The 26,172-nt window shown below is 59.1% G+C and overlaps 1 protein-coding gene across 2 annotated transcripts in view; it reads left to right on the forward strand.

Annotated features, from left to right (window-relative positions):
- The first annotated feature begins 5,030 nt into the window (after positions 1-5,030).
- Begain (brain enriched guanylate kinase associated) overlaps positions 5,031-26,172 on the forward strand; it is a 35,780-nt gene continuing 14,638 nt past the window's right edge. Inside the window, exons 1-2 of one of the 2 annotated variants that reach the window (XM_045155077.1) lie at positions 5,031-5,073; positions 18,289-18,317. In XM_045155077.1, coding sequence (XP_045011012.1) covers positions 5,032-5,073; positions 18,289-18,317 — 71 coding nt within the window. In that variant the 5' untranslated portion in view covers position 5,031. Of the gene's footprint in view, positions 5,074-16,797; positions 16,846-18,288; positions 18,318-26,172 lie in introns of those variants that run through there. The other variant, XM_045155078.1, reaches the window with a different exon arrangement.

The following is a 26,172-nucleotide window of genomic DNA, read 5'->3' on the forward strand; positions in this document are numbered from 1 at the left end:
GGCAGTTGTGAATCAAGGAGTTGTCTGTGGAAGCTATGATCAGCAGAGGTGTGGGAGTGCAAACCCTTCCTGCACCGTCTCCTGCTTCGTTTACTTTTTAATTAGGGTTGACATAAGAGACTCCATTTTGATTCTGACATCTTTCATAATATCATCTTGAAGAGGAGAACAAGACCATGCACAAGACCATGGCTCTCCACAAAGTGTGGATGGGCCAGTTGAGCTCAGAAGGCAGGCCAGGCCAGGAAGGCTTGAAGCCTGGGCACTCCCTGCCCCATAGGGCATATGATTAGTCAAAGACAGACTGATAGGAAGAAACCCAGGTGAGACAGAAATCCAGCCAGCCTTCCTGGAGTCTCAAGTCTGAGGAGGCCAGTCCTGCAAGAGGCAGGATGCAGGACTGGGCCCAGGAAGGGTAGCCACCCTGTAAGAGGCAGTCAGCCCCTTGAGAGTGTTCCCAAGTCCTGGCAAAACTTTGGCACAGGCTGTCTTTGGAAGCTCCTCCTGCTCAGTGACCCCTGCCTCTCCTCCCCCCACCCCCGCATCTCTCTCTCAAATAAAAAAACAAATCCTAGCCTCTGCTTCCATGACCCACAGTCACCTTCTGCCAGGGTCTCATCTAGGTGCCCCTCTCAAGTGCGCTGGTCCCCTGGGGCTGTGGGTCAGCAGTGATGTCCCCAGGAGGGTCCAGGTGAGTCTTGCACATGGGAGCTGCTTTGAGTGGGGACCATGTGCTGATGATGTGTGAAGCTGCGATGTGGCTGACACCTGGGTTGGGAACTCTTAGTACAAAGCCCCCCAAACAAGAGGAGCCAGAATGGGGAAGAGGCCTGTCTCGCAGTGAGTCTCAGGACGATGGTGACTGAGCACTCTGCCCTCCAAGCCAGCCAAGGCTTTTTCTGCCTTCTGTCTGCACACCAGGCAGGTCCTGTCCCCAGTGTCGTTCTATGAACTGACTGGCTAAATCTCTTGCAGGCACGAGAACTGGCTGGGACACAGTCGAACCGGCAGAAATAATTTTCCTGCCCAGTGGAGTGAGGAAAATTGGTGGCCGCCTCGGGCGCTTCTCCTCTCAGCAAGGGCAGCTCACACCCTGGCAGACGCGGCCTTGCTGCCGCCTCGCGTCCCTGTGAGGAGCTCTGTGCCTGGCACATCGGCTCTGCCCAGCGCTGGCATCTCTCAGTGACGTGACCCCAGGTGAGAAGCTGCGGAGTCTTCTGGGTGGGGCCAGTCTTGCTCATGCCCAGCTTTCTTCTGCACAGGCTAGGTGGACATCTGCTCCACAGGTGACATGAGCTCAGAGGAGAGTCTTTCCTGGAAAATTTTGGGTAGACAGGACCAGAGCCGTGGCTTCCTGAAACCCACGTCAAAGGATTAACCCATGGTCATGTGGCTATGTAGGGGTTTCTGGGGTCACTTAAGCCTTGACTGGCTGTCCAGAAAAGGGCAAGGACCCTGGGCACATGCAACACCCATAAGGGGCCACAGCCTTCCTGGAAAAAGCACTTGGAGGTACTCGACGTTAGAACGGGAAACTCAGGGGATGAGATGAGGTCTGGATAGAGCTGAGACCATGCAGCCCATCTCTCTCCCACCATTCCAGGGACCCGGGACCACAGAGCATTGCCTGCTGTTTGCGCAGGGATGGGTGCGCGTCCCTGTGGATGTTGGGGACAGAGGGACAGTGGGGAAGGGGCGTGAGAGACAGAACAACCTTAGCACCTGCCGAGAGGACGTGTCACCCCAGAGAGTCGAGTGCATGGAGAAAGGCTTGAGCGTGTGGGACGGCGCGTACCAGGCAGCGGAGGCTAGGCCAAGTTGTTTTGGGGCGGCAGAGGTAAAGGGTGAGTGGGGTATTGGAACCTTGCCTGATGGCAGCATGGCGAGCTGGCCGGAGACCACGGGCGACCCTCCGTGCAATGGGGGGGTCTATGGGCTTGATGCTTGACATGGGGCCTCTCCCAGTGTAAGTGACTCAATCTTTCCACCCAGCACGTGCTCGTGGATTGGCTCTTTGGAGAGTACCAGGCAAGCGTAGGCAACGCCAGTGCCCAGCCTCCAGACAGCCTGGCTTGTGGCCATCTCAGACCCTAGCGTTGCTCTTTGCTGCTCCCCAACACCTTTTTAGTGGACCAATGCCAGCTTCTCCTCACGGCAGAGCTCCTCAGGCCTGCAGCCCTGCCTGGCAGCGTTGGCCACGTTCTGTCTGGAAACGTGGGGGGGGCAGGTGGGCATGCATGATGCAGAAGCCACGTAAGGACATCACCGGAGGACTAAAGATGGCCTTGGCTTCCTGCCACCGTGTGGCATGGCCTGCCCAGCCCCACACTCTGGAGTCAGCCCCCTGCGTCCCCAGTTGTCAGCCCTGGCAGCTTCACCCTGAGCAGCAGACCTTTTGCTGGAGGTCTGGGGATCATGCTGGGAACCCTGTCTGCAAGGCCCATAGTGTGCAGCAAAGGAAAGGCCCAGCTCAGAACCAGGTTCAGGTGCGCAGAGAACCAGTGGGGAGTGGCAGGGTGGCGGTGGGGAGGAGAGGGCACCGAGGGAGGGCAGAGGCCTGGCTGGAAAGCACAGAGGAGCAGAAGGAAGGCGGCCCCGGGGTCCCTCTGGCCGCTGTCCCCTGAAAACCCAGAAAGAACTCTGCCAAAGGAGCAACCCACACGTGGCCTCCTGGACGGCACAGGCATGAGACCCTGGATTCCAGACATCTGGGAGGGTGGTGAGGGCCAGGGGCTGGTGTGGTCCACCCCTTGCCCAGTAGAAGCCAAATGGAGACAGGCGCCTGGAGGCAAAAGCCTTTTCCACCCAGGGCAGGGTCCCTAAGCTTGGCACCTCCTCCCTTTGTACCACAACCGAAGGCACACCCCCAGCCAGCCTGCTACACACTCCACCTCAGATGGTACCCTGAGGTCTTCCTCCACCAGAGGTGGGTCCCATGCACCCTGAGACCCACAGCCAGGGCCTGCTTTCTCCCCTCCTCCTCACAGGTAGGCAAGGGGCCAGGCGGAAAGAGTTGAGGAAGGAGATGTGGGGCCCTTCCCAGGCAGGCCCAGGCTGAGTGCGCTGACTGTGGCAAGAGCCACTGCCCCTCCCCCACATCCCAGCCATCTGTGTGTTGGCAACAGAGGAGGGACAGAGAACATTCTGGCACTATCTGAGCAGGACCCGTCTCTGAGGAAGGGCTACAGCCCAGGAAATGTAGACACAGCCCGTCCCTCTTACTTCATTCACACTTGTCTGCTCTGGCCCAGGCGTGTGAGGTGGCAGAGCCACCAGGATTAGGACTGGCTGGCTGGGCATCATAGCCTCTCACCTCTGTGTGTGAACTGAGTGGGGTCAGGACCCCAGAGAATGGGAATGTGGTCTCAGCATACTCAGGCTAGAGAAACCCAGGTCCTCAGAGCAAGGGACCTAATCACGGTTCATCAGAGGCTGCACTGGGCCGTCCACCATGGACAGGACCTGAAGAGCAGCACCCAAGCTGCCCTCTCTTCACCTGCCCCAGCCTCCGCCAGTGCAGCTGGAGGCAGGAAGGGCATTTTCAGGGCCATCCATACCTCTTCTCCATCTGTTATCCAGTAAAGTTCCTGGGGCCCGTTGGGGAGGAGAGACTGTGCCTGACACTAAATGGCTCCTGTTGGCTGCTGCTTCCTTCTTGTGACTGGGTTTTATTGCCTCCTGTTTCCTTGCCATCATCGCCTTTTCTCAGCACTGTCGCAGAGCCTGAGCGCACCCGCTGCCCCCCTAATGAAGGGAGAGAAGATGCCATCAAGTATGCAGCACAGATAGGAGGTGGATGGTGGTGATGGTCACGTGACAGCGCGGATGAACCCTCTGGCCCCCACACCCACTCTACACTTAAAAGGTGATTAAAACAGTAAATTTTGTGATGCGTATTTTACCACAGCACAAAGTCACATACGGTATTCACTGGCAGCATCCCCTGCTCTGCCATGTTCTTGGAAACCACAGAAACGTGTGAACTATGAGCCTACAGGGAGGCCAACGTGCCTGGCTGTGTGGCCTTTCCCGAGACCCCCATCCTTCCTGATCCCTGCGTCTCTTAGGCTCACACGCTGGGCAGTACTGGCCTGGCTAGATGCCCCAGGGGCCTTTGAGCTGTCAGGACTCAAATTGGTCTTGTCCCAGGCTGTAACCTGGCGGGGGCCATCAGAACCGCCACGTTCGGGTGTCTTTGGGAGGTAAGGGCCCAGAGTGGGGACTGGGAGAACCTTAGGCTTTGCTGGGAACAAGGAGAAGGGATGCCCCAGTTGGCAGGCCCCAGCCACGGTGACTCTCCTGAGGTCATCCTCCCTTTTTGAAAACTCCCCGGGGGTGAAGAAATCGCCTCCCCCATCACAGCGCTGCCCAAGTTCTGGGGCACCGGGTCTGGCAGGGTAGAAAGGAAGACAGGCTCGTGAAGCACCGCCAGAAGCGACCAGAAGGGCAGGGACGGGGCAAAAGGCAAGGGAAGACAGCATGGCGGGCCATAATAACCTTGGGGAGGTGTTTTCCCGGGCAGTAAACTGTAAGCCCACTGCGGGCAGGCAGGAACCCGAATATTCGAAACCACACCCCTGGGGTCCCCGAGTGGCGGTGGGCCGGCACGCGGCAGCAAGCGCCGCACGAATGCCTAGGGGGTCAAGTGCAGGGCAGGGTGAGCAATCCCAAGGGCTCCGGGGCATGCAGAGCCCGCGGCCCGGGCCCTCGCCCGCGCGCCCCGCACGCCTCCATTCATGCCGCCCGCCGCCATTCATGCGCGCGGGGCTCATTCACGCCGCGCCGCGCCGCCATTCCGCGCCCCGCCCGGAGCCCCGTGCGCCCCGCGCCCACCACGTGCGCCGAGCCCGGCGCGGCGCGGGGAAGAGCCGGAGCAGCCGCGGCTGCGCGGGGCCGGGGCTGGCGGGGAGCCGGGCCGGGGGCGGGGGGCGGGCGCTCCCTGCGGGAAGCGGGGCGGGTGGGGAGCCCCGGCCGCGCCGGCTCGGGCGCGCGGCCTCCGAGGGGAGGGGGCGCGGCGAGAGGTCGGGGGCCATGTGGACGGGCGGCCGGCGGCCGGGCCGGCTCCGCCGGGCGGTGAGTACCCGCGAGCCGGAGGACGGGGCGCGGGCGGGGCGGGGCGGGCGGGCACCGCGGCGGGGCGGGGCGGTCCCTGCGCGCGCCCGCCGCGGCCCTCCGGTGGCGCTGGGGCCCGGGGCCCCTCGGGCGGGGCGGGGCGGGGCGGGGCGTGGCGTGGTGGACGGTGCTCCGCCGCTCCCCGGTCACCGCGGGCGCTTGCACGCCGGGCACCGCGCGGGGTCCCGGCCCGGCATGCGCGCCCCTGCGGCGGCAGGCTGAGGGCGATGGGGACCCTGGGCCGGGCCTGAGGCTGCAGGGCCGGGGAGGGGGCTCGCGGGACGCAGGGGCCCGGCTGACATTGCTCGAGAGGCGGCGGGAGAAAGGCCGCGGAGCCGGAAGGAGGTTGGACCCGGGCTGCTTCCAGAGCGTGGGCCGTGCGTGGGCACGCGTGAGCCTTGGGCACCTCCATCTCAGGCGGCCCTACCAGGCCGCCACATCCCTTCCCTCCCCACTGTCAGGCGAGGAAACTGAGGCTGTGGAGGCAGGGGCTCGGCTAAGGCCGCCGGGCAGGTGCTATCCGGCTGGGGAGCCCCAGCACGTTGCTGGGAATTTCTGCTCCAGCATTTCCGCTTCCTGCCTGGGTTAGAGGTGTTTCCTTCCTTGTGTGTACCCACCCCATCAGAGCGAGGTTCCTTTGGGGCAGGACCCGCGAGCGTGGTGTCCCAGAATCTGCTGAATGGCAGGATGGGAGCTGGAAGCCCCCAATAGCAAGGGCTAGCTGCAGGAGGAGGGAGCCCTGCAGTTATGGAGCCCTAAGGGCCAAGGTCGACCCACCAATGCAGCCCCAGGGGCCAGTGCTTTGGGCACAGGTGGGCCAACTTGTCCATTCTCCTTGGACTCAGCCCTCCCCACATCCTGGGCCTCTGAAGGCTATGGGAAGTTCCCCTCGATTCTCTGAACGTCAGTTCCTCCGCTGGCCAGAGGCAAGACATCCCTGAGACCCCCCCCCCCCCCCAGCTCTTAAGCTGCAAGGAGGACTGTGGGAAGAAGTCGCTTATCCGCCGTGGTGTGCTTGGGCAGCCGGCTAGGGCAAGTGGCCGTGTGGGGCGGCTCTGCCTGGCATCTGTGACAAGCAGGGCGGGGAGGCAGCATCACGGCCTGGCAGCCTTCTGCAAACCCTTAATTTTCCCATGTCTCGCTGTAATCAGGGCGGCTCGGGAAAGCAAGCACAGTGGCAGCAGCGGGCCGGGCAGGGGCGGCCCAACAGCCCAGTGGACCCTCCCAGGTTATTGTCTCAGGTCTGTGTACATTCCTGGGGCCTGTTCTGGACGACACAACCTGGAGCTGTTGGCACCTGCGAGGCCGAGTGGGAAAGCGGGCTGTCTGGAGCCGTGGGCTGTTGAAGGAGCCAGGCTGGGGCCGAGTGGCCCATTCCAGGCTGGAGCAGAGAGGAGTCAGAACAGACTGGTCTGTGGCCTTCTGTTTAACCCTCCAAGACCCTTGAGCACAAGTTGGGCCCACAGTAGCAGCCACTGAATGAAGTCTTAGTGTGTGCCAGGAGGCCTTACCCCAAAACACCCCTACAGCAGCACCCTGAGGTGTCCCTCCTGAAGACACTGACTGCACTGTGTTGGAGAACGAACCAATGAATAAGTGAATGGGCAGATGGATGAGAGGGCGTGACAGCAGCCCATCAGTCTGGATCTTGATGGCAACACAAGAATTCTCGGAAGTTCAGGCAGCAAGGCCCAGTGGCTGAGTTGGAGCAGATGAGGGTAGGAGCTTAGTCAGAGGAACTGAACGTGGCCTGCGGGAGCAGTGGTTCCAAATACAAGGAGGCTCTTCTGCCTCCCCTGTCCCGGAGTTGATCACTGGACTCATGAAGAAGTCCGTACTGGGTCTGCAGCCCTGGGTTCCAGTCTTTCCTCTGCGGCTGATTGACTGTGCAGACCTCAGGCTAGGCCCTAGGCATCTCTAGGACCCACTGTCAGAACCTGTCACAGCCAGGGGAGTGACCCAGAATAGGCCCCAGCAGGTGGCTAGTGGTCATCAGATAGATAGCTGGCCATCAGAGGAGTGAGGGTGACTGACTGCTCCTGGGGCACTCTCTGTGCTGCCTGTTGGGTCACTTGGATAAACCTGACCTGCAGGAGTGTGGCAGAGGATAGGAAGAAACTTTGCCGCCCTTCCAGCTGGAGAGCGGACGTGTGGGCCCACCCCAGCTGGCCGTGGAGGACAGCGCCTCTGGGGACATCCTTGGCTAGAGACCGGCCACTGCTCAGCTCTTGGCTGAGTCAAGGAACTGAGTCAGGTTTCGTTAGGCTTGAACCTTGACGTGTATGGAGAGGGCAGGAGGACAGGCCCAGTCACGTGGCTGGTGGTGTATGCTGGGATGGCGGCACGCCACGTGAAGGCCGAGGACAGGTAAATAACGTGTTGATGTATCGATGGAAGGTGGGTGGCGGGACAGACAAGTGGGTGGATAGGTAGAAAGCTAGAGAGATGGATGGATGGAGAACGACCTCGCTGAATATTAGGGAGGTAATAGGGATGGGTGTGTGGTCCGACGCGGGAGTTGATCTGGAAGAACGGATGAGTAGAAGGAAGTGTCGATCACTCGAAGCCTGAGTGGAGGAGGAGGGTTTTTTGGTGGTGCATAGGACAGAGTTGATAAGTGGATGGATGGTTGAATGCACACAGGACAATGGAGACAGGATTGGGTAGGTAGAAAGGTATAAGAGGAGCTGGTGGACAGGCGGTTGAGTGGTCACAGGTAGTACGTGGACCCAGGCATAAGGGGTGGATCTACACATGATTGCACACGTCAAGGGATGAATGCGTAGATACAGGTCACAGGGAGGGCAGTGCATGGACGACCAAATGGCCACTGGATACAAGAATGAAAGGATGAATAGACAGATGAGAGCATGCTGAGTGCCTTGGTCTTTTGGTACTGCTGTCTTCCTTGTATGCCCCCAAGCTCTGCTCCAGAGAGAAGCTGTGGGTAGGCTGTTGAGCAAGTGAGGACAGCAGGTGCGGGTGCAGACCAAGCGCTGAGTTACCTGGAGCCACTGGGGGATGGGACCAGCCCGGTCCAGCAAGCACTAGATGGCTACGCTCTGCCGACGAGCTCAGGGACCCACAAAGCAGCCATGAGACCCCATCTACAGACAAGCAGCCAGACAGGAAGTCCCACAGGGGCGTCTTGCCCAGGGAGACCTTGTGAAAGGTCTGGGTGGTTCAAGGTCACCTCCTCTGAAGAAGAGCTAGCAGAAGTCTTGTGGACTCTTGAGGCCTCAGAGCATTGTGGGGTGCTAAGGCTAAGAGTCACAGCAGTCCTAGGCGGATGCTCACACTATTGCCTAGCAGCTAGGAGTGCAAGGGTGACTTCTGAGACTCCCCAAATCTTCGCCTATGAAGAGAAGCAGGGGAGAGGAAGCCATGGTCTCAGTGGTGCTTGCCTTGGTGGCTGGCCTGTGGCATGCCACGTGTGTGTCCCCGTGACCCTCCCCAACCCAGAACTTCCTCCAAAGACAGAGTGGCCATTCCTAGCTCGGAGGTTGTTATGAGAATGAAATGGGGCGACCTTAGGAGAGTTCCTAGGGCTTGCACAGCATGGCTTGCCGCCTTGCAGGTGGGACCCCAGGAGCAGCAGGAAGCTACCACCTGGCTCTTCTCCCTGCTCCCCATACCCAGGGCCTTTGATAAGCCACTTCACCTTAAGGCCAGCTGCCCACCCTCTCACAGGGAAGGGCTGGACCTCCTGTATGCCACACCCAAGGGACTGTGGTGCCAAGAAAGGCTCAGACAGGAGGGTTGCAACCCAGGAGCAGGGAGGCCCTCTCAGGACAGTAACCCAGGCTGCTGAGAGGCCAGCAGGCCCTGACTGTGAGTTGTGAAGGCTGGTAGCATCCTCAGAACTGAGAGCCAGTGGTTGTTATGACAACAGAAACTTGTCTGGTGCAACCAGGAACTCAGAAAGAGACTCAGAGGACCTGTTGGCCAGAGCTCCCAGGCACTCCTGGGACCACTTATTTTAGTACCATGGGCAAGTGGAGGCCCATCAGTGAGCCCGGAGCCCTGATAGACTTCTGGCTCTCTGCCCAGCTTCCTGCCACCCTACTTTCCTTGCCTGCCTTGCCCTGGGCTGTCAGATGAGGGGGCGCGGGGGTCACTCCAGGACCCGGTGGAATGTTTCGCAGGATCTGGCCCTGAATCCACCCCTCCTCAAGGCCTGTTCCTCCTTGTGATGAGGCTGGGGTGAGAGGGTTCTTTCCGAATGTAGAGGGGAGACTGTCAGGGATTGCAATGGGAACAAGGTGACACTGTGGCCCTTCTGGGAACCTGACACCATTCCCATGCCCTCATCCAACAGGCTTCCCTCCCCCAGGCTGGAATATTTTGGGGCTGACTGAACCAATACATCATTCACCCCACCCATCCGTCCGTCCGTCCGTCCATCCAGCCATGCACTCCTCATGGAACCCTACTATGTACCAGGCCCTGTCAGAGAGCTGCACTTAGTGTGGCTTCCATTCTTGTGAGGGGCACAGACACTGAGCAGATGACTGTCTGGGCAGTGGTATGAAAAAGGCAAGGGTTATAAGAGACCAAGGCAAGGGTGCCTGATCTAGCCAGGGAAACTGTTGAACTGGGACTCTGAGGGTTACACTTGAGTTGGATGGCGAGAAAGATGGAGAAGGGACAGAGAACGGCAGGTATAAAGGCCCCCTGGCCACCCGGACATGATTGGCTAAGGACCACATAAAGAAAGCCCTCGGTCTTTGTTGGGCCCCTTCTGACGCTATGAACTTGATTCACTGTCTAGTCACTTGCCCTGTGGTTGTCAAAGTTGAGGCTGCCACAGGTAGGGGTCAATTGTCCCAGGGGTGCAGGTGAGACGTGGTGGTACCTGGGACCAGGAAGGTGACCATGAAGGTGGTTGGCGTAGGGCAGAACTGGGTGCAGGTCACCTGCCTTGGGCAGTGAGCCTACAGTGCTGCCACCTGAAGTGTCCTGCAGACTTTTGGTTGGTCACAATGGACACCGGAGAGATGTCTAGCTGCATCAAGAAAGCAAGGGCCATGAGGTTTCATCTAGGAAGGAGCTCTGTCCTGAGCCTGGCTTCCTTCCAGGCTGGAGGGAGAGGCAGCATGTCTTCACGGTTACCCCCCACACACACACACACCAGGTACGGCACTGGAGGTCCAGTTTTGGTGTGGGCAAGTGCCATACCATACCCTGTGTGACGTGTGTCTTTGAGGAATCACAGTAGCTGCTAGTTTCCAAAACCAGAAGTAACAATGAGCTAAACAATATGGGGCTGGCGCTTCAGGTTTAGGGCAAGTAGGCAGAGAGTGGTGTGGGGCTGTATGAGGATCCCATGCTCCTTGGGAATCCAGTTTCCTTTTGTCTTTCTGCTCCTGTGTTTCTTTGCCGCAGATTTACTTCAGGGTGCAAGATGGCTGCCTCAGCCCAAGAGTAAACCTCTGTGGTTCTAGAGGCTGGAGGAGCAGAATCCTGAAGGGCACGGGCAGGCTGTCGATCTGTTTCACAGTTCCCCAACAGTCACCCAACAGTGTGTTTCCAGTTCTCTTGCTGCAGAGGAGTGTGGGAAATGTAGGGTTGGAGTCAGGTGCCTCACATCCAAAACCAAAATATGAGCTCTTGATCAGGAAGACAGGCAGCTGTGGTCTCCATCACACACTCCAGTCTGGTCCAGGCGCTGCAGTTCTGGTGTGGTCCTGTCAGCTGTCTATCCATCGTCTGTCTGTCTCTTGTCCTCCTCTCTGCCTCTGGCAACTCCAGCCCCTCCAAGTGGCCGAGGGGCCACCCCCCAGGCAGAGGCAAGGGCATGACCTCCTTTCTGGCACTGAGCTCCAAAGCTCAGCTCCCATTTAGTGTCAATCAATTTGGGGGGGCGGGAGGCTGCTGAGTTCTGTCACATGCTGGCATGGAGTCGATGGGCAGGCGGGCATTGGCTGGTCATCGTAGCCTGACCCAAGAGGGCATCCACACCCAGCTAGTGGAGGCAGAGGTATGGGGAAGCATGACCTTGGGCTGCCTGAGGAGAATGCTATCCGGGCCCGGCTCCCAGGCCTGCGGTGCTGACCCCTGTAGCCCCAGGCAGGGTGGCCCAAGGTCCCTGCTGCTGTCTCAGACAGAAGCTCCCATGTGGGAGGCACCCAGTGGGCAACATGGAAGCCATATGCCAAGCCCCAGCACAGACCAGAACTCAAAGAGCATGGAGTCCCACCTCAACTGGACAGAGAAGTGCGGCCAGAACAGGGCGCTGAGGTCTCCGGACCCACCCTCCCCTGCGGAGTCCCCCAGCCCAGGGGGCGGGGCTGCCAAGGGGCCCCTTGCACGCCTGGGCCGCCGGCGGGAGGCCAGGCTGCCTTTCTCCAGGTTCCTGGATGAGGTCACCATGCGTGTGCTGGATCCCAGGACCCTAGAAGGCTTCAGAGGCCCCAGAGCCCATAGCCATGAGCCCTCTCCGGGAAATCAGAGCACAGGCCAGGTCCAGGAGCCCATGGCCAGATCTGCAGTGTCAGAGGAGAAGAAAGTAGCTCAGTGCCCTTGGCAGTCCGCAGAGGCTGCCGGCAGCAGGGGCCCTGCTGGGGGCCACAGGAGTGAGCAGGAAAGCCAAGCTGGCTCCCCTGGAGCGTGTCCGGTGAGTCTCAGCCCCAGTCTGTCCTCTAGCCTGTGTCTGTTCCCCACAAGTCCTGTCCTGCCCCCACTTACCTCCTCTCCCATGCTCCGTCTGGCATATCTGTGGCAGAAAAGACTGTATGTGTCCAAAGAATGAATCTCTGAGGTGACAGTTCTGGCTTGGGCGCAGGCTCTGGCAGGAGCAGTGCCCGTGAGTAAAACAATACCAGCAGCGATAGTAACGCCTCCATCAGCAGAGCCCTTCCTGGTTCTCCGCGGGCTCCCAATGAACCTTTCAAAGTTGCAGCCCCGGGCACCTCCTCAAGTGGGAAACTCCCAGCTGACATCTGTACCCCAGACTGCTTTGTCCTCTGGAGCCAGGGAGAGGTCCTGTCAGGTGCCAACTCTCATTCTAACCTATGGCTTAGAAGCAAGGGCAAGCAGGAAGCCAGGTTAGTGAGGAGTACCTCACCTGGGTGCCACGTGGATGGCTCTGTTCTGAGAGCAGGCATGGGTGCCTGGTGCATCCTGCCCTCGGAGCTCCTGACCTGGCCATCAGCACCCCACACCCACGTAGTACAGAGAAGGACGGCGAGATGCTGAGAGGTGGTGAGGGGAGGCTGACTAGAACACGTCCCCAGTCAGCTCCAACCTGCCCCATGGCCTTCATGTAGCCACTTCCAGGACCGGCTACGGGATATGTGAGGTTCTGAGTGCTCCCGGTGCCCCCCTTGGCCTCTGCCTGCTGTGTGATCGGCGAGAGAGGTCATTCCTCCCTCCCAGGACCTCTCTCCCTTCAGCAGTGAGTGATGCGTGGTCATGACCCTGCCTCCTCCAGGAGCGTCTGGCCTCTGGGACACTGCGTCTCTGGGCTCTGTGCGATTGTACTCCTTCCTCTGGGGACCCCTAGGTCCACAGCAGTCCTGTGATGCCCAGGCCAGCGGAGTGCCCAGGCTCCCGTGTCTTTGGGGCTGTCATTCAGCAAAGAGCCTCAGGACCTGTCGGGCCAGCAATGAATGCTGGGTGGAACCTTAGCAAGCAGGACAGACCCCTGGCTGCCCACCTCAGTCTGAAAGCTCAAGCCAGGCCTTCCCCCATCAGCCCTTCCATGAGGGAATGCTGATCTGCACAGCACTGTGGATGTCAGTCCAGCCTCTGTCCTGGCTGGCTGGGTGGCCGTGGTGGGCAAATGAGATCTCTGTGGGAGGTCTCCGGGATCTCTAGCCATTGCAGAGTTGGAACTGAGGTTCCCTTGGATTACAGTGTGAGGGGCTTAAAAGCAGCCTTTTGGATAAAAGGGTCATAAAGAGCAAGAGGCCCAGATCCCAGGAATGGTCTGGGTGGGGCTGTGACAATACCCCCGGTGCTACAGTTAGATCCTGTCTGCTGAGTGACCTTGGAGAAGTGTCTCCCCAGGGAAGGGCAGGTCTAGTGTGGACTGGGCCTCCCGCAGGGGCCTGGGTGCCTCCTGGGGTAGTTGCTTCCCACTCCCTGTCTCCTGCCACGTGGGGATGTGGGACGGAGTTGCCATATCTTCCAAAATTTTCAGGAGAAGCCAAAAATATGGATTTTAAAATGTAAATTCTTCCAATTTTTAAACGTTGGCTCAAGTGTTTAAAAAGAAAGAGAGAGAGAGAGAGAAACCTTGCGCAGGCCAAATACAACATGCCAACATGCTGGTAGGCCAGATTTAGCTAGGGAGGCCAGTTTGCAGCCGCGGGCCTGGGGTGATGAGCACTGTGAGGCAACGGAGGTCTCCTTTGAACCCCAAAGAGCCCTCACAGGCCCAGGAACGCACGGTCACCTCTGTCCAAGAAGAATGAATCCTACCCCTTCTGGGGATAGCTCCAAGGTAGGGTCAACTTGATGGTGACCTTGGGCAGACTCTCCTCTTGCCTCCTTCAGCCCCCACTGGGAGCAGAAGCTCTGAGGGACACAGTTCTCACCGTCACCCCCCCCACACACACCCAGCCATGATACCATGACTCCTCCCTCTACCCTCTCATTTGCTCCTGGCAGTGACAGCCCACAGGCCCCGTCCTGGCCCCCTCGTGCCCCCATACTTTCTGCTGGCCAGGTCATCCAGTTTGGAAGCATGAGCCACCCCCAGATCCGAATCTTCTGCTCCTGCCCTTCACTCCAGGCTGCCATGCCCATCCCCAGGGATGTCTCCACTGCCACTGTGGTCTGTGGGGACACCTCCAGACTTGTCCCCTCCCCTTCCAGTGGTTTGAGCACAGCTCCTACATCCACTGGTCCCCATCTGCCCTGGTGGGGCACGTCCACTGAGCTTCTGAGACTCTGCTTCTCCCTTCAGGCCCCTCCCATTGCAGCCCAGGGGTACTCCTTGGTCCAGGTCCCCAAGACTGCTTTCAGCTCAGGGGAGGAGGCTGTCCGCCCCCCCCCCACACACACACACTCAGAGCCTCCCTGCCCAGCTCTGTGCACCGTTCCTGCTGACCTCCATCTCTGGAATTGCACCCTTCATTCCTTTAGACTGTCCCTGTGGGCCCACCCAACAGAGGCTGGTCTTCAAGGGTTCTCTAGAGTTGCTTTCCCTCCCTCCACATTAGCATACCAGCTGGAGTGGACAATGCCCTTGCCCCACAGTGGTGCTTAGCACCCAGCCAGTGTTTGTTGAATGAATACAAGAAAGGAGCCATTTGGACTTCTTGGACGGAGCCCTCTCCAAACAGCCACGGAAGGGCTGTCTTTCTGTCTTTCTGGAGCAGCTGTACCTTTAAGCTGCACCTTTACCTAACTGCCTGGGGCACCTGTTGTGCACAGCCTTGCTCACCCAGCTGCATCACCCTGGGCCCTGCACCCCTCCCTCCCCCAGCTCAAGTGCCTGGAACAGAACGAGGAGGAGCCTAGAAGGGTGACGATGGGCCCAGGCCACAGGGCCAGTTCAGAGCCCAGACGTGGCTCGGGCCAACGCGTGGCCCTCTCCGCAGCCGGCTCACTTCCTCAGTGTGGTTGATGTGTTCCGGGTGGGGGGTGGGCAGCGGCGGGGCAGGGCAGGGAAGGTGTGTGTAGAGCAGGATTGGGCCATTTTCGCAGGTAGGGGAGGTCCGGGGGCAGAGCTTCATAGAGATGCGCTGGGTCTCCAGAGGCCCGAGCCTCCAGCAGACAGGGGCAGGATGGAGGGACCGGATGAGGTAACTAACAGGACTGGGGCTGGGAACACCGAATTCACCCAGGCCACCCCAGGGTCACTGAGGCATTAGCGCCCGGCCATTCCTGGCCACGGTGGCACAGCATTTGACACCCACCGAGGGCCCTGCTCTGCCTGCGGACGTGTTCAGAGAAGGAAAGTTATCAGCTGTGTGAAGGTTTGGGACAGAGCATTCCAGAAGGAAGAAAGAAGCGCCAGGGCAGGGAGGCATAGGATGGCAGCGGGAAGGCATTGTGCACTGAGGGGTGGGGGCATCTGCTTCAGTCCTCTCTGCGGCCTGGCTGGTGACACAGTCAACGCCTTGTGAGGACACATGTGACACGCAACCCACTGCGCCTAACGACCATACTAGGGTGGCTGCTCTGGGGCAAGCTGAAGCAAACTGTGTCTGCCTGCCGTGTGGGGGTTATGAGACTCGTTGAGCTCAGCATTCCAGGGAATAAGGAAGTAGGTGGCAGGGGGAAGATGGCCCAGCCTGGTCACAGGGACTCCAGAATGTGGCTCAGAGAGGGCTGGACATTTGGGGCATTAGAGGCCCTCCAGGGGGTGGCAAGCTTCTGAGGGAGGGTCATGGGGCCCAGTCCAATGTGTCCAGCAAGCAGTGCTCAGGTGAGCGTACTGGAGAGCAAAGGCGGCTGCCTGGCTGGGCCGCCCCCTGGTTCTGAGGGGTGTCCGGATCCCCAAGCTCCTTATCCCAGTTTTCCTCCTTTCCTCCTTTGCAGAGCACAGTGGCGGACAGGGTGATTGATTGCGCCAGCCAAGTGTGGGAGTGTGGGGCTTGCCTGTAAGAAGGGCATCGTCAAAGGGGCGCCCTCAAGTCCGGGGCTAGCGAATAGCGGAGCCTGAGACAGTGGGGCAGCTCCCTGCAGTGCAGGCCTCCCAGCGGGGGCGGGGGTTCCCTGGAGCTTCAGGCCCAAGCTTCTCCCCTCTCCAAGTGGGGTGGCTCCAGAGACAATGAAGGCACTGGCCCTGACCCATCTGGTGTGGGGTTACATCCAGTGACTCTACTGCGTCTCTGTGGAAAGCTGCATGGAGGGGATGGCCTGCAAGGCCTAGGACCGAGGTGAGCCTCTGGCCCAGGCTCATGGGTGGGTGGGTAGGAGGGGGCTTGAGAACTCAGCAGAGCCCCCGCCGGGGCCAGGGTCCAGAATAGCAGAGGGAAGGGCTGCGTTTCCCATCTGTCTCCTGCCCAGCCCTGGGTTGCTGTCATCAAGGCTGTCCACAGCTTCCCTTGCCAGTCCCTTGGGGGAGGGGTGGGAGGCCCAGACAGGCCTTACAGAAGACTGAAACAAGACTGAAACCGTCTGTGTAAATAATTGATGTTGGCTTTTTAAAATTAAATTTTAATACATTCTTATTAATTCTAGACAAATGCCCTGGCAGGTCATTCACTCTGAATGATTGAGGCACCCGGAGACAGATGTGGGATGTCCTGGCCTTTGGGTGAAAGAGGTCTCTTAGGAATGGCATCCAGACTCGCCAAGCCCTTTCAGGTGCAGGGCCCAGCTTTGGTACAGCAGGGACAGATGGCTGGAAAGTGCTGAGGCCCTGTGAGGGTGGCAGGTGTCCCTCTCTAGGGTAGACCCCAAGACCGGCGGTGGAGTTGTGTCTCTAGGTTAGCCCCAGGAGAGCAGGGGCTAGCCACCCTCCACCTCCACTCCCTAGCTACTGAATATGAGTGGGGAGCCATTGGCGGTTGGACGAACACTTGGATTGGGGGTTTTGGTTTCGTCCTGACTGGCTCTGACCCTGTGAGTGGACGGCTCCTCCCACCCTGCGCTGGATCGCGGAGGCCAAGCCTGCTGGGTGCTGGTGTCCTGGTGAGAACCCGGAGAAGGCTGGGGAAAGTCGTGCTTCCGTGTGGTGCCTTAGGATCCAGGCATTCACTATCTGTGTTTATTGAGCGCCTGCTGTATGCTGAGACTCGGGGCAGGCGATGAGCGCCGTGATGGGGAGCCGGAAAGGTGGGCCAGGGGTCGGGCGTGGGGGCATGGGGGTCGTGCTGGCCTGCAGCAAACTCTTTCCTGGGAAACTCTTGCTGCAGGAGGAGGGCTCATAGAAGGGGTCCGGGCTCATGGTCTTGAACAACTTTTATTAGAGTGCGAGGAGAAACGGAGCTACCACGGGCGCCCTGGGGGTCCCCTTTCCAGAAATTTCTTGCCCAAGCCCAGGCCCTTTGGAGCTGGAGGGCGGCCGAGGCGCCTGGTCCGGGTCCTCCCGCCTCCCCTTCCCCCAGCTTTGAGGTGAGGAAACTGAGGCCCGGGGGATCCCCAAGGAGGCCTGGCCTGAGAGCCGGAGAAGTTGGTGGCTCAGCCTGGCAGAGGCCCCGGGGCCGGGCTGCGCCCTCGCCCGGCGGGGCGGTGGGGGAGGCGGCGTGGGGCCCGGACCGAGCGGAGCGCGCTCCCGGCGGACGCGGCGGCGGCGCCCGGCGCGAGGGGCCGGGATGGGCAGTCATCAGTCTTCCCAGGTCTGTTGCGTGGTCCCTGGGTTCAGACCCCCGTGTCCCTTGGAACGGAAAGATAGGGGAAGCCCCCGGAGCGGCCTCTGCCCGGCACAGGCGAGCCCGCTGCGCGCAGGAAGTGCGATCCCGCGCGGGCCGCTTGCGGTCCCCGCGGCTAGCCGGCGCCCACGGGGTTAACGGCGGCGGGTGGGTCCCAGCAGCGCGCGGAGGGGCTGCCCGGCTGCGCGGGGCCGGACGGGGAGGGTCTCCCAGGCGCTCGCGGGCGGCGCTGCGCAAGACCGCCGGGGAGCCCCACCGGCTTGCCGGGCGCGCCAGGGTTAATCCCACGGGCCCGGGAGGGGCGAGCCAGGCTCCGCACCCCCGAATCTGAGGGCAGTGGGGTCCCAGAGCGAGGAGTGCCAGGCTTGTCGATGCCGTCCCCCTCAGGCTGCATGAGTGCCAGTTTTTGCGGCCCCGGTGCCCGGCTCAAACATTCTCCACGGACTCGGGAGATCCTGCGATTCCCTGCGAGGCTTTCTCCGGGAGGGAGCGCGGGGCACGAGGGGTTAACGGCGGGGCGGGGGAGCGACGGGGACCGCGGCCACCCGAGAGTGAGTCGTCGAGGCCGGCCGGGTCCCCTCTCCTCCGGACGAGGCCGCGAGCGGCCCGGGGCCCGCGGGCATCGCGTGTCCCCGGCCGGCCTCGGATCGCCCCGGGGGGCGTAACTCGGTGCCGGGGAGCGCGGCGGCCCGGGCCGGCTCACCTGTTACTCGGCCGCGGCCCGGCGCGCCCACTGAGTCACGGGGGGAACGCGGGCCGGGGGCGCGCGGCGGGCTGCCCACGGAGCGAGGCTCGCGGGGGTGCCCGGCCGCTGACCCTCTCGTTTGCTCTCTCTCCTCTCTCTCTCTCTCTCTCTCTCTCTCTCTCTCTGTCTCTCTCTCTCTATCTCTCTATCTCTATCTCGCAGGCCTCTGCCGCAGACATGGAGAAACTCAGGTGAGCGGAGCGCCGGGGCGCCGCGGGCCGGGCGGGCGAGGGTGGCCGCGGGGTGCGGGTGCGCGCGGCCGGCCGGCCGAGGCGCGACGGGGGGCAGCGCGCGCGGGGACCGGGCGGCATCCCGGGCCGGGGCCCCGCGACCCTCGGCGCGCGCCGCGTGCCGACTCCCGCTCGTCCCCCGGGACCCCGGCGCCGCGTTCCTGCGGTGGCGCCGACAGTTGCCGCGGCCCGAGCGTTGAAGTTTGCGCCGGTGGGCGGGTGGGGGATGGAGCCCGCGCGGCCGGCCGGGCCCGCGTCTTGGAGCCATTTTGGGGGAATCCCGCGGCCGTGTCTGGGGAGCGTCCCCGCGGCCTCCCTCCGCAGCTCAACTTCGAGCCTCCCGGGACCGCACCGGGGCTCAGCTCACGGCAGGCCCCGGGATCAGCCCATATGAATGTTCGCGACTTCCCCCTAGCCGCCGCCCAGACCCCTATCTTGGGACCTTCCGCCCATGTTTTCCTGCCGGGAGACTGGGCCCCGGCTGTGTGGCTGCAGGCCCGGCCCTGGTGCTGGGTTGAGCACCACCTCCCCTGGTCTGGAGGGTCTCCTGACCTCCCTTCCCAAGGCTGAAATTGGCTCCATGGGAAGGACTGTGGGTAGTAGGCTATCGTTCCCTGAGGGGCAGGGCCCAGCAGAACCCAGACTTTGCCCAAGGCCAACATGGCTCCAGGGGAGGGGCAAGGCCTTTCCAGCTGACCCTCAGTGCTGGAGAGTGGCTCCCATATCCTCAGGTCTCTGGGGACAAGTACAAAGGGCCACTGGGCTTCAGGGCCATAGGCCTGGGACCAGCAGGTCTTGGGCTGAGAAGGATCTAGTCTCTTGGGACTTGAGACCAAAACATGTGATGTCAGAGGGCCAAGGCCCCAGTGGAGACTGGAAGGCCAGGACCCTCCCTGCTATCCCACGTTGGCTGTCAGTCATCAGCACTTGCAACCTGTGGGGGAGCACTGCTCAATTCGGCTGGAACTGGACGGGAGAGCGTTTAGGGGTACTCTGAAACCAGCCCCCCCCCCACCATGGTTTTCTTCCTCCATCCCTCTTCCCCCTCCCTCCTTAGGCTCAGCCTGGGCTCTTGAGCACCACCTGTTTGTCAGGCCTGGGGACAGAGACCCGATCAGCCTGGTTGGGGACCTAAGTGAGCAGATTCCTGCTCTGGGCTGAGGTGGGTGGCCTGGAGGCAGTGGGCAGAGCCTGGGCCCTGTAATGTATTTGGATCTTGTGGTCTTTCGGAGCTGTTGGGATCTTGGGAATCAGAACCTCCTGGAATTGGGTGGAGAGGGGGTCCTGCCCAGAAAGGGCCTGTCTTCCTCCGCCACTAGCCCTCTGTAGAGGGCCTTTCTCCATCACTCTCACCTTGCCTATATGGATGTACAGGTAGCCACTGTGAGTTTATGTCTGGGGTTTAGAGCCCTAGGATAGGGCCAAAAGAACTAGAGGCTAAGGGAAGCTGTTCCCATGGCTTCCCTTCGAATTGTCTACAGATCTGAGATCCCCACACATCCAGGCTCTGATTAAGTCCCCACCGAGCCTCAGTTTCCTCAGCTGTAAAATGCCACCCCCTCCCCCGCACCGCTGTTGGGAAGAACTGGTCTGGGCCTGTAGCCCAGCAGGAGCTCAGTCAGAGCATCCCCTTAGGGCTCCAGCTGACCAGCCCTAGGCAAGGAGAGAGGCATTTGTGGTCTGAGTGAAGGAGTCTTAGGTGTTTCTGGGGTGATAGGCACCTGGTCCTGTCTTGTGGCCCCAGGAATGTGGTTTCTACAAGTCATAGGCCAGGCCTTGACTGGGCTGAGCTCTGGGCAACAAGCCTTGATCCCCTGGGGCACCAGCTGGCTAGGACTGTGTCATCAGATGGCTTGGCCTTCCAGGGCTCCCTTTTGTGGGCAACCATGCAGCTAGAGGTCTTTCTGCTCTGACCCCTCTGCCTAATTCCCACCCCACACTAAGGTCCTGTTGCAGATTCTAGAGCAAGTTGTCATCTTTGAGCCTCTGCTTTTGCCCAAGGTCCCTGCTCCAGACCCTGTGAGGGGTATGGAGACCAAGCACCGTCCTCCAGAGCAGGCACGCAGGGCTAGAGGATAGGATACAACAGGGTCTGCTGAAGAATGCTCTGGACAGGTTGGGGACACTAACCCCGGGGTACTGGAGAAGGATTCCTAGGGTACCTGAGCAAGGGGCTCAAGGATGACTAGGAGTTTGAAGGACCTCTACCAGAGACACTGCCTTCCCCTCCCCCAAGGGCACAAACGTTTTGGGGAAGAAGTAAGGTTCAGGGAACAGGAGGGGTGGGGAGTCAAAGCCCCTCTCCTCCTGGAATGATGTCTTCCTTTTCCCAGTGTTCATGGGCACTCTGAGCACTCGAGCTCTGACCCCTTAACTGCCAGGCCCTGGCAGGAGCTACACACAGTAGGGCTCCCCAGGCCCAGTGGCACACAGTAAGTGTGCGCCATACCCAGCGGCCACCTTGGCTCTGGCCCACCATCGGCCCCTATCCCTTGACCCCTCTCCTTTCTCCCTTTCATCTCTGTTAGGCCTCCCCTCCTCCAGCTGCCTACACAACCTGTGTGGCATTCCAGCTCTGGGGACATTCCTGCATCACAGCCGTCCTCCATGAGCGGTGGAGCCTGGGATGCAGGAAGTGCTCTGAGAGTCCAGGTCTCCCCCACCAGACCACACCTTCCTCCCAGACCCAACTCCCTGAACTATGGACTGCAGTTGACCTCACTCAGGGAATGTGGAGCAAGTGACTGACTGCAGAACTGAGTGGCCACGCCACAGTGAGCCTGGTGACCACAGCTAGGTCAAGCGCTTAGACACTACCAGCTTCCCAGGCTCTTCCCCAGACGCCTCCCTCCACCCCCCATCCCAGGGTCTAGGACTCTGGTTTTATGATATGGCTCCTGGGTTTTTGTGGATTCGTGTTTCTCTCACACACACGCATGCACGCACGCACACATACATGCATGCACGCACATACACACACCATCTCCTGTGCCTGGGGACTGGGCTATGGGAGTTGACTGGTGACTGGCCATCCAGGTCAGTGGCATTGTGACTGGGCCACAGTGTGTCCATTAGTTTCTAGCCAGGGCGACCGTGAGCAGAGCTACTGTGCACATGGATGAACAGCGCCCTAGGGTGAGGGCTGAGCCAGAACAGGCAGGATGCACTCAAGCACCTTGCCTACCATCAGGCAGGAACATGGGGCCCTCTCCTAGCTGTAGTGGGTCCCTCTTGGTTGGCAACTGCACCCTCACCCTGTGTCTGACATGTACTTGCTTTACGGGCACTCTTCCATTGATGGACAGGACTTTCTGACTTTCTTTTCTTTTTCAAGTCTCAGGTGGGGTACTGGGTGGGATCTCCTGGGTGTGGTGGTGCATACCTTTAATCCCAGCACTCGGAAGGCAGTGGTAGGAGGATCACTGTGAGTTCGAGGCCACCCTTAGACTGTAGAGTGAGTTCCAGGTCAGCCTGGGCTAGAGTGAGACCCTACCTCAAAAAACAAAAAACAATGGGCTGGAGAGATGGCTTAGCGGTTAAGCGCTTGCCTGTGAAGCCTAAGGACCCCGGTTCGAGGCTCGGTTCCCCAGGTCCCACGTTAGCCAGATGCACAAGGGGGCGCACGCGTCTGGAGTTCGTTTGCAGTGGCTGGTAGCCCTGGCGCACCCATTCTCTCTCTCTCTCTCTCTCTCTCTCTCTCTCTCTCTCTCTGCCTCATTCTCTGTCTGTTGCTCTCAAATAAATAAATAAAAATAAACCAAAAAAAATTTTAAAAGAAAAAAACAAAAAACAAAAAATGCATACATACACACACACACATATATATATATACATACATATACATATATATATATATACACACACACACATACATACACAAATACACATATATATGTATGTGTATGCATATATATACACACATACATACACACATATATATACACATACATGCACACATACATACACACATGCATATGTATGTGTATGCATATATATACACACATACATGCACACACATATATGTATGTGTATCCATATATACACATACATACACATACATACACATACATGCACACATGCATACATACACACATGTGTATGTATGTGTATGCATATATATACACATATACACATATACATATATATACATACATACACACACATGCATATGTATGTGTATGCATATATATATACACACATCCATACACACATATACATATATATATATACACACACATACATACACACATGTATATGTATGTGTGTATGCATATATATACACACACATCCATACACACGTATATACATATATATATATACACACATACATACATACATGTACATGTATATGTGTATGTATATGCATACACACACACACACACATACACACACACACTATGGGGTACTGGGATGGGTCTTAGGGCCTCACGCAGCCAGGCGAGCACTCCTCCACCTAGCCACACCCAGCCCTGGGGCTTCTGCTTTCTTCTTGATGTCTTTGGTGTCTTGTTTATGGGACCTTCTGGTGCTATGCACTGACCACTTTCTTCCCTTTGAACGTGGTCTTCTTGCTGAGTTTAGGCAAGTGGGCACCCACGTGCTCATTCAGCCCACACTTGGTTCACTCATCTGACTGATAAGTCCTGCCCAGTTCGGGCACTGTTCTCCATGCTGCAATGAGGGGGTGCCAGGCTGGCTTCAGAGAGACAGGCAGTTATCAGGTAGCCTCACAGACGCCCCAGCCTCACCCTTCAGGGCCACACGTGTTCTTCCTGAGGTGGCACTCCAGGCTTCAGGACCCCTGTGCCCTCCAAGCCCCTGAGTAGCTCACATCCCCCAAGGCCTGGCACACCTGCCCTGGCTCACACCTGCCCCTGCCCCAAGAGTCCTTTTCTCCCCACTCTCTGGGTTGTCACTGCTGCTTTAGTTCACTCATTGATCACATGTTCAACACACTTATTAAGCACCACTGTTTACCAGAGGGTTTTTAATTGATTTTTTTAAAAATTTTTAGTTATTTTTGAGAGAGAGAATGAGAATGAGAATAGTCATGCCAGAGCCTCTAGCCACTGTAAATGAACTCCAGATGCATGTGGCACAATGTGCTGCATCTAGCTTTTGTGGGTTCTGGGGAATCGAACCTGGGTCCTTATGCTTCACAGGCAAGCGCCTGAACTGCTAAGCCATCTCTCCAGCCCCGCCAGAGGGTTTTGTAGAGGTGAAAGCTCCACGTAGAAGATGTCGAGGTGACAGAAACGTTTCTAAACAAGTAAAATGTAGCGTCAAGTGTTTTGAGAAGAGAAACAAGAAGACAGCGTGGGGAGGGGTGGCAGGCACAGTTCGGCGCCGCCGTCCTGGGAAGGACACTCAGGGGAGCTGAACAGGAGGGAGGCAGGGTCAGCCAGTGCAGGGCCTGACTAGAGCCCACAGGGGCGCGGGCCTGGAGGTGGGCTGAGGGCGGGGCGGAAGTGCTCTGTGGCCACTCCCAGCCCCAGGCCTGAGCTCCTTGGACATATGGACTTGGGGTTGTACTGGCTCTGGGGTTCTCCTTTCATTTAGGGGCGCCTCTCCACCCCACTCTCTATCCCAGCTGTCTAGGCCTCTCCTAAATGTCCTTTGAAGCCCTTGCCCCCACCCCACCCCCCAAACCTGATTCTACTAAATGAAGCCTGACGCTCCAACTCTCATTAAGTTGAGCGCGACTGCGCCTCGTGATTTCTCTTTCGGGGGTCAGGGCACTGTGAAAGACTTGCCGCACGAGCTGTCTTGTCTTCCCTTCCCCGGCCTTGACCTTCAAAGTCTTCTGTCCTCACAGTGCAACCAAGAGCGTGCTGTTCTTCGATGGTGTATATCTAGTCAAGGAGGGTCACCTCACTTCAGTCCCAGGTCTTCACTCACTGGCTGTGGGGCTCTTGCAGTTGCTTCCTTGTGGCTGGGACAAAACACCCGACCAGAAGCAGCTTACAGGAGGAGAAGGCTTGTTGCAGCTTACAGCTCCAAAGGGACATTTCAGCGTGGTGGGGGAAGCACGACAGAGCAGGCCAGGCGAGGGTGAGAAGGGAACAGCATGAGCTGTTCAGTGACATGGGGTGGGGGACAACCCTCAGACTATGAGAACAGACAGCATCTCCCTGGGGCACAGCAGCCAATGCCTGGGGTCAGGAAAAGGTGGTTCTTGGTGTGAAGGGGGAAAAAATCACCTATTGAACAGCTGGAGAGGATGATCTAGAAGGGAGGGGAATCAATGGTTCAGAAGTGAGAGAGCTGGAGAGATGACTCAGCCGTTGAGGATCTGGATTCAGTTCCCCAGTAGCCACACAAAGCCAGACGCACAAAGTGGCGCATGCATCTGGAGTTTGTTTGCAGTGGCTGGAGGCCCTGGCATGCCCATTCTCTCTCTGTCTCTCTCTCTTTTTCTCCTTCTCTCTCATAAGTAAACACAAATTTTAAAACTGAGAACAGGGGCCAGCTGGATGCCACCCCAACCTGACACTGGAGTTGGCAGAGGGGAGGGGTGCTGCTGGCCACTTTGTGAGCAAAGTCTGCGAAGCCAGGTGTCAGGGAAGATGGTAGGTGGGGGTGACATCTGTGGAGGTTCCCTTAGATGGCTTCATTTCCTCCTTGCTGGCGGAAGGAGGTGCTAGAAGTGGGACAGAGACAAGAGAGCGAGGCAGAGGTGGCAGATCTCTGGTCAGTGCGCCAGGTGAGTTTGGGATCAAGGCCTAGCACCTGGGCGGTGCATGTCCCAGCTCTCCATGCAGGTGTGGACGTTGAGTCCCCAGGTGAGAGTCATACAGCCCCAAGCAGGGTGGACTTGCCCCAGTAGAGCCATGCAGGGAGCTGGGGAGTATTAGGCCTGGCGTGGATGCCAGGGGGTAGTGAGGGTGGGCTGGGGACATGGGGTTACAGGGAGAGCAGGCCAGACTCCTCCCCATAGGCCCTTTGTCCTTGTCCAGCGAGGCTTTTAGTCCTAGGACCCCTTTCCCAGGGCTCCAGAGTCCCTTAAAATTCTTTTCCTCTCTGTTAGTCCTATTGGTCACTAGAGCCCCGAGATGGGGGGAAGGTCGAGGCTGGCTGTGGCCCTGAGTTGCAAGTGTTTGTCTGAATCCCAAGCATGATGAAGGCAGGTGGTGAGCCATGACCGACGGGTGGGCACTGAGATGAAGGCTGCTGTTCTAGGGAGCCCTGCACTCTCCTTTCTTAGCTCCTGTTTGTCTGTTCTGAGGTCCAGCACCCAGTGAGGACCATCTGTCTTCGGGTAGGGGAGTCAGGGAGGCCTCCCTGGAAGAAAAGAGTGGAGCAAAGCAAGGCCTGAGCAGATGGCCACCAGTGCCCAGGCCCGGTGGCTCTGTAGCTGTCCTGGACACCCAGCTATGCCCATCCCGAGGGCTCTCCAGGACACAGTGCCTGGCTCCCGGCACGTGGCTCTCTTGGCAGGGGGAGGCAGCGGGGCAGAGCTGCAGCTGCCTGATAAGATGAGGCAGGATGCAGCGCTTTCTGCAGCGTCTCCTGACTCCTGTCCCTGGCAGGAACGTGCCCTGAGCTTCGAGGCCACGGATGGCAGAGGTGGAGACAGGGCAGGCATTCACCTTGTGAACCTCTGTACCCCATCCAGGGCAGCTACCTGCGGTGGTCAGTGTTATGATATACCCTCCCCCCACCCCAGCACACACACACACACACATATGCATACACACCTTCACATTTGAGAGAATGTGAGCACATGCCAACTCACAAACACAGAAATCACATGGCAGTCAGGTGACTGTGGTGACAACACTGGGCAGGCGGCTCAGGGTCATGCTGCCCAGGTCGG

This window comes from Jaculus jaculus, chromosome 7, assembly GCF_020740685.1.
Source record: "Jaculus jaculus isolate mJacJac1 chromosome 7, mJacJac1.mat.Y.cur, whole genome shotgun sequence".
Lineage (NCBI taxonomy): Eukaryota > Metazoa > Chordata > Mammalia > Rodentia > Dipodidae > Jaculus > Jaculus jaculus.